This window comes from Solanum lycopersicum, chromosome 4, assembly GCF_036512215.1.
Source record: "Solanum lycopersicum chromosome 4, SLM_r2.1".
NCBI classification, from domain to species: domain Eukaryota; kingdom Viridiplantae; phylum Streptophyta; class Magnoliopsida; order Solanales; family Solanaceae; genus Solanum; species Solanum lycopersicum.
This window is the reverse complement of record NC_090803.1, coordinates 61,739,824-61,747,392: the sequence shown is the minus strand read 5'-3', so window position 1 is coordinate 61,747,392 and position 7,569 is coordinate 61,739,824. Positions and strand designations below refer to the sequence as shown.

General features: G+C 44.5%; 1 protein-coding gene across 1 annotated transcript; it reads left to right on the top strand.

Annotated features, from left to right (window-relative positions):
• Positions 1–4,521: 4,521 nt before the first annotated feature.
• Positions 4,522–7,569, top strand: LOC138337094 (uncharacterized). Its single transcript, XM_069296847.1, has one exon. It carries the CDS (start codon positions 4,522–4,524, stop codon positions 7,567–7,569), a length of 3,048 nt encoding a protein of 1,015 aa, XP_069152948.1.

Genomic DNA, 7,569 nt, shown 5'->3' with positions numbered 1-7,569 from the left:
ATAAACGCCCTTTGAATGAGTCATGAGGACTCTACTCTTGCATACCCTTGACTTCTCCATCGAGTCAAGCCCTGACACCGACGAGAAGATCTGAAGTTCGAGGAGTCGGAGAAATTTGAAGAAATGGACTAGGAGACTTCTTTAGTTTGTTTTTTCTTTATTTTTCATTTTTATTTGTAAAGGGCATAAGCCCTTGTCGTTTTTTTTATTATTTCTCGTATTTCATTATTTTGTATGTTTAGGTTAGGACAGGTGAATGGGTCAAAATCCAAAAACAGGTGGGTCCAAAACTCGGTCAAAGCGAACAGAACCCGAGTTTGGACCCAAAAGATCTCTCTCTCTCTCTTTACTATTCGTTTTACATGTTTGCTTGAATATCGTTAGTTAGGGTTAGAAACTCCAAACCCCATCGAAACGCCTTTCAATTTCTCAAACTTAAAACTAACTTCTAAATGATAATTTGTTTCAAATTCGTAAGGCTTGTTTAGATAAAACCTTAAGTAAGCTTAACTTCGAAATGGTTTTGTAAACTTACAAGATAAGCAACAAATACTTCAAAATTGTAAAGTTTGGCTAAATAAACTCTAATAAAAGTTCAACTAAAAGATTGCAAAAGTTAAAACAAATATAGTCAAATAAGTTAATCGCCGGAAAACCGTGTTTAAACAGAGTGTCTTAGGTGCCTTACACCTTCCTAAGACACTAATAGGAATCCCGAACCCCTTAAAATGTTTCAAAACAATTTTTCTGTTTAAGTTGTTTAGAAACGAAGTTTTCTTGATTTTTCTTAAAAATTAAGTGGTGACTCCTAAAAGCCTAAAAACAAACTCTTTTCGAAAATCACCCTTTTTCGACAAAATAGAAATGGCGACTCCGCTGGGGACTTGGAGGATTCTAACCTTAAGATTAACGTATTTGATTATTTGTGATTAACTGTTTAACTGTTTAAATTATTTAGATTTTTTAAGCTGTTGCATACATAGCATACATACTTCCATCAAACGACACTTTTTTCATTTCCACTAAAGGACGATTATGCGGGTTCGCAGTCGTTCGTTAACCAAAAATCTTCTCGGGGCACCCTGACGAGTGTAGTTGATTACTTGATAGTCAACGATCGTTAATTGTCCCAGCCCAAGTAGTCCGCTTGGGTTACCCATTCCACTTCAAATATAACCAACTCTTAGTCAAACTAGGATAGAGTGAAGCCAAATCCCGAAAATAGTGCATTGGCCTAAGATGACCCGACACCCAAGGAGTGTCGGGCCCTTTAGAAAAGTCCACCTTGAGTCCAAAGAGCCTGCGGCTCGATAGGACGCTCATGTTTGTTGTTTAAATTTGAAGGATGTATTGCGTGTTTAACTAGTTTTTGTATCGGGGGGATTGAAAATTAACTAGTTGTATGTTTTTGTAGATGTCAAGTCAGTTCCTTCACTTCAAAATGGTCACCCAGGCACCCGACATTCTTCGAGTATGGTGGGGCAATCTTAAGGAGTGTCAGAAGAGAGAAATCTCGATTTACTTGGGTCACCTACCTTCGATAATGGACTTCAAGGTATGGCCCACGTTTATCGAGGTCATCACCCGATTTTGGGACGATAAGAAGATGGTCTTTCGATTTGGAGATGTCGAAATAACACCCATATTAGAAGAGATCAAAGATTGCCTTGACTCGATTGGGACGTGTGGCAAAAGGAAAAAGCGTCCCGATCATCACATTCTCCTGCCAGATAGGCCAACCGAGACTGAGCTAAGAGACATATTATCCTTAGTGAATGCGAATTGGCTAGAGACCCACAACATTCCACTGATGAGGTTTTTCGAGAGGTGGGGGCACGACAATTATTTTAGATTGTTCCCGGACGAATTTCATGATCACAGTACTTGGAGGCAAACTCAAGCTATCGCTTTCTCCGCATGCCTCTTGGGAACTATGGTGTTCCCTAAAGACGAAGGAAAAGAGATTGACACCAGAGTAGTGATGGTAGTGAATGCCATGTTCAGAGGAGTCGGTAGAAAATCTGAAGAAAAGAAATATTGCTGTTTGGCCCCAGTCATCTTGTCCGACATTTACCGATCTTTGAGCCTGTGCAAGAATGGTTTCCCGTTTTTCCAAGGTTGCAACATCTTACTTCAATGGTGGTTGACGGAACATCTATGCAAAAGAGACAACCCCCAACTACAGGGTTTGGCCGAACCGAGTCAAACAAGTCCTCTTGATAATTACGAGTTCTATTTGAATATTCGCAAATTTCCAATTCACACCACCAGGGATGCGTGGGCAAGGGTGTTTTATGACTTGAAAGAAGGAGACATACAATGGGTATTACCGAGCTTCAGGTCTCAGATGATAGCAGCCCAAGGGGCCAAATTGCCATTTTTAGTCCTTCCCGGCATCAGAGGATTGCGCCCTTACAACCCGACGAGAGTAATGTGGCAATTTGGAAAAGTCCAAATCATACCCGCCCAAGGAGATGCCAGTTCTTTCATTGTCGATTACAACGAGAAGGACAAAATACCTTTCGCTAAAATTATCCTCCAGGAATGGGCCGGGCGTGTCAACATAAAGGGGGAGGTTACCGAAGATAGGTGTGAAGCTGGATATGTTGACGAATATAAGACATGGTTGCATAATAATTTGCATGGTGTAGTGGATCCGACACCACGCACAAGTCGGAAAATCGAAGACGTGGAGGCAAGGCTTCAGATTCACGCGTACCATTTTCAGCAAGAGTGGGACCGAAGGGAGCAGGAATTCTATAAGAAAGAACAGGAATTTCAACAAAAAGAGCAAGCATACCAACTCCGGGAATTAGAAAATCAGAAAGTTTTGGCCCTAATGTCACAAGAATTAGCTGACACAAGGACTTGTCTAATGCGTTTGGACACTATTTTGGATGAGCAGATGAACACCTTACAGGCCGTACCAACATCTTCCAAAGCTGCGTTCGCTGAGCCATACGTGTTCACCAGCAAGTGCATTATCCGAGAAGAAGTGGAGAAGGCCAGAAGAGGAGCTGGATCATCAACCCTTTAACTCCCTTGCGTGGGATTGATTTTATATATGTATTTGCATTGCATCCCATTCCCAAGATGTATCCCGTTTGATTTTGATTGTGTAATGAACGCTATGACATCTAGTGAAATTTGTTTCGGGGGTACAATTACTTGTTTAAATGGCGCAATACATCCTTCAGATCGCTAGGCCTACCCTTGGCACAAAGGGTCACATGCATGTTTAGGACACGATATATTTGTTTAAATGTTTATGTGTTATGTTGCTTTGAATGAGGATATCGTAGACCCACTCCTAGCCAAAATTCAAAAGAGTATACAGAAGCCAACATTACAAATGTCCGACCAAAATTCCCGAGTCTCAAGTTTCTCACACAAAATCCATACCATAAATCCTAAATACTGCTCTATCATCTCAGGAATGTCGAATCACCGCTATGGACAAAGGCAAGAACGTCCAGACGGAGCTCACTGAGGAGGAATTGCGAAGAAAAATCGAGCGAGTTACTCGAGAGATTCAGAAGGTTAAGGAGGAAGGGCTCAAAGTAGACATGACCACGGCGATCTACAAAGCTGCGGTCACGACCTTGGATGAAGATCTGGCGTCACAGATAAAAAGAAAGAAGGAGGTCGAGATGGAAACTGAAAGCCTAAGGAAAAGGTTGAACTTGCTTCGTTTGGAGATACACGAAGGAAAGGCGAGAGAGGCGAAGGTAGATATCGAGACTGCTGTGTTGTTGGCCAGAAGCGCGGCGCTCGACGAGGAATTGGCGACCCATAGCAACTCAAAGGGCGGAAAATACCTCGCCCATGATCGGGGAGCAGATAACAGTGGCCCCGACCGTGAAGTGACTGAGGAGGATGATGAAGAAGAAATCGTCTACAAGCCTCCATTTTCGACTGTCTGAAAGGAAAGGAATGACGCAGCCACAAGACAAGAAATCTCCGAATGTGGTCTTCTAGAAATCTCAATGTTGTGTTTCAATTCCCTTGTAATCACAACGAAAGAATGAATGGAAAATTTTCATCCTAAAATCCGAACTACGTTGGGCCTGAATTCTCCCCGTGAGATACGTAGGCAGCCTTCTCGGCCCGACCCCTATCACAGAAAATTTTCATTCTCCTCCATGTTTCGGAGATACGAAGATAAGATCAACGGACGTCGCAAAGCAGCTGCAAGAAGACCATAGCTCAACGTGATTCAGATTTCCCAAGATAGCGCCAAATAAACAAATTCCTGTTTGTTCAAAATATATATCCGTCCTTATTCGTGGGTTAAGATATCCTCAAACAAAACGACTTGTGTGTTTATCTGTTTTATGTGCGATATTATGCATTTTGTACTCTAGATATGCACTAACAAATTTGCCTTTGAGTTGTTTTTACCTCTCAGGTACCTTTTACTGATCTGTGTCGATAAAGCTGGCAGATCATCCTTACTTCACCAGGTCAAAAGGTCCTACAAATTCCTTCCCTCGATCAAATTCAGACAAAGGAAAAACAATTATGGGAGACAACAATGACGAAGGGCGTCTTACTGACGTTGTGGTGGCTCAGCCCACTGTAGTGGAACAGAACGAATTGATCATGCAACTGATGCAACAGATTGCTGAAATGAAAGTTGAAATGCAACGGAGACAGGATGCGCCTCCACCTGGATTTGGTACTAATATTGCTGATGCAAGACCTCCGGTCTACTTCCCTTCATCAAACATAGATCCAACTCAGAACCAGCCTTCCACACCTGTGCATAATCCGTCTGTGATTGACCTCACAACCCAAAACCCTCAATACGCTTCAGCATCTTACCAAACTCCTTCACCTCTTCTAAATAACCACCCTCAAATACCACCCCATCCTCAGAATACTCAAACTGCCCCACCGCCACAAAATCAAAACCAAACTCAAACTGCCTTCAATACCCAAGCATTTCATCCGCATTTGAGCCAGAACACCAATCCTCAGGCCTACCCACAGAACTACCAGACCGCCCAAAACGTTCCAAGTCCCTCTATAGCTCCACCCCTCCCCAAAAGAGCCACCTTCCAAGTTCCCGTTCCTGCCGAGCACGAGGTGCACGATTCTGAGTTGGATCACTATGAAGAACAGGAAAGAGAATGGAAGGCGAAAGAAGAAGTGAAGATCGATATAAAGGAAGAAATCAAAAGGGCTATGAAAGAGCTACAGTGCATCCCAGACGCCGTCGGACTTAACTACGCAGAATTGTGCATCCATCCAGATTTGAACCTTCCCGAAGGTTTTAAAATTCCGAAGTTTGACACCTTCGGAGGAGTGGGCAATCCTATGGCGCATTTGAGAGCGTATTGTGACCAGCTCGTGGGAGTTGGCAGGGATGAGGCCTTGTTGATGCGGCTTTTCAGCCGAAGTCTGTGTGGGGAGGCCCTCGAGTGGTTTACTTCACATGAAACCAGGCAGTGGCCCAGTTGGAATGCACTGGCTAAGGACTTCATTGACCGATTCGCCTACAATGTTGAAATAGTGCCCGATCGGTATTCTCTAGAGAAGATGAAGCAGAAACCAACTGAAAGCTATAGGGAATTTGCCTATAGGTGGAGGAAAGAAGCGGCGAGGGTAAGGCCACCCATGACCGAGAAAGAGATTGTGGAAGTGTTCGTGCGGGTACAGGAGCCTGAGTACTATGATCGAATCATGTTGCTGGTCGGAGCTAAATTCGCTGAGATAGTCAAAGGTTGTGAGACTATCGAAGATGGTCTAAAATCGGGGAAGATAGCCCGTGTATCTGCGTCGCCTGGGTCTTCAGGATTGATAAGAAAGAGAAGAGATGAAGTCGCCGCTGTCTCGTATGGGGGAAGAAAAACCCCTAGAAACCCGTCACATTTCCAAGATCGTTCCAGGCCTTCCCCAAAGTCTCACCGATCCTACTACCCACAACCCAATCATCCTAATAACCACAATACTGTCCCCACCTATCAGAATGCTCAAATTTCGTCGTACCAAAGTCCACCCTCTAATCTCCAAAATTTTTCTCCCATATACCCAAATTACCCTCAACCATACCAGATCCCATCCCCTTATCATAATATTGCTCCCAACTGTGCCAACGTACAGTCGAGCTACCGACCACCTCCGTCCACTTATCAAGTCCAAGCTCCATTATACCAGGACCCCCTCCCGAATTACCAAGCTACAATGCCAAATTTCCAGGCAAACCCTTATCCCCGGGGCCAAGCTCCTCGTACAAATACCCAAAATTATCAGCGGGTGCCTCCCCCTCGGCAAAGCAGTTATGATACTTCCCGTCCGAGATCTGAAAAAAGGCCTTCAAGGAACTTTACCACACTTGCTGAAAGCCGGACCAAACTATTTGAGAGGCTAGCCGCAGATGGATACATCCACCCTGTGGGGCCCAAACCCGGGGATGTCAACTCAAAGTTCTACAGGCCAGATCAAAGGTGTGCTTATCATTCCAACAGTGTTGGACATGACACGGAAGATTGCATCAACCTCAAGCACAAAATCCAAGACCTGATCGATCAGGAGGTAGTTTCTCTTCAACCGGCGGTGCCAAACGTCAACACAAATCCGTTGCCGAATCATGGAGGTGACAACCTTAATATGATTGAAACGGATGAAGACGGGTGTGGAACAAAGATGATTACCCCTATTATGCATGAGGACTTGGAAAGGGCTGTCGCTTCTTTAAGCGTCAAAGAAAGGAGGAAGTTTGTTATTCTGACACCTGCAAAGGCTGTTGCCTTGGTACCTTCGAAAACCCTCGTTAAGCCCAAATTTGTCATTGAAACTGCCGTGGCCCAAGGCAGGACCAGGTCCGGAAGGTGCTACACTCCTAATGAGCTTGCTCTCGGAGGACAGAAGAAGGACCATGCTAAGAGGCCGATAAGCGAGGGGGAAGCAGAAGAATTCTGGAGAAGGATGCAACCGAAGGACTATTCCATCGTCAAACATTTAGAGAAGACTCCGGCTCAGATCTCCGTGTGGGCCCTGCTGATGAGCTCTCAGTCCCACAGGCAAGCCTTAATGAAAGCTCTTGATGATACATACGTACCCTCAGGTACAAGTAGTGATAACGTGGCCGCTATGATTCATCAAGTCATTCGGGGGCACCGAATCAGCTTTTGTGACGATGAGTTGCCGGTCGAAGGAAGATCCCACAACAAAGCGCTACACATTACCGTGATATATCGCGGAAAGGTTGTCAACTGTGTTTTGGTAGATGATGGGTCCGGTTTGAATATTTGCCCATTGTCGACGTTGAGGCAACTAAATTTTGACCTTGGGAAATTGGAGCAGAATCAGGTCAATGTAAGGGCATTTGATGGTGTGCAAAGAGACACCTTAGGGGCTGTGACTTTGACCCTTCAAATGGGCCCCGCAGAGTTCAGTGCGCAATTCCAAGTATTGGACATAGACACTAGCTACAACCTTCTTTTGGGAAGGCCGTTTATCCACATGGCTGGAGCCGTCCCCTCTACTCTCCATCAGATGATGAAGCTTGTATGGAAAAATGAAGAGTTAGTGATTCACGGCGAGGGAAGTCGCTCGGGCAAGTAG

Coding starts and splice junctions, on each gene's coding strand:
- LOC138337094 (XM_069296847.1), top strand. CDS start 4,522: ATGGGAGACAACAATGACGAAGGGCGTCTTACTGACGTTGTGGTGGCT.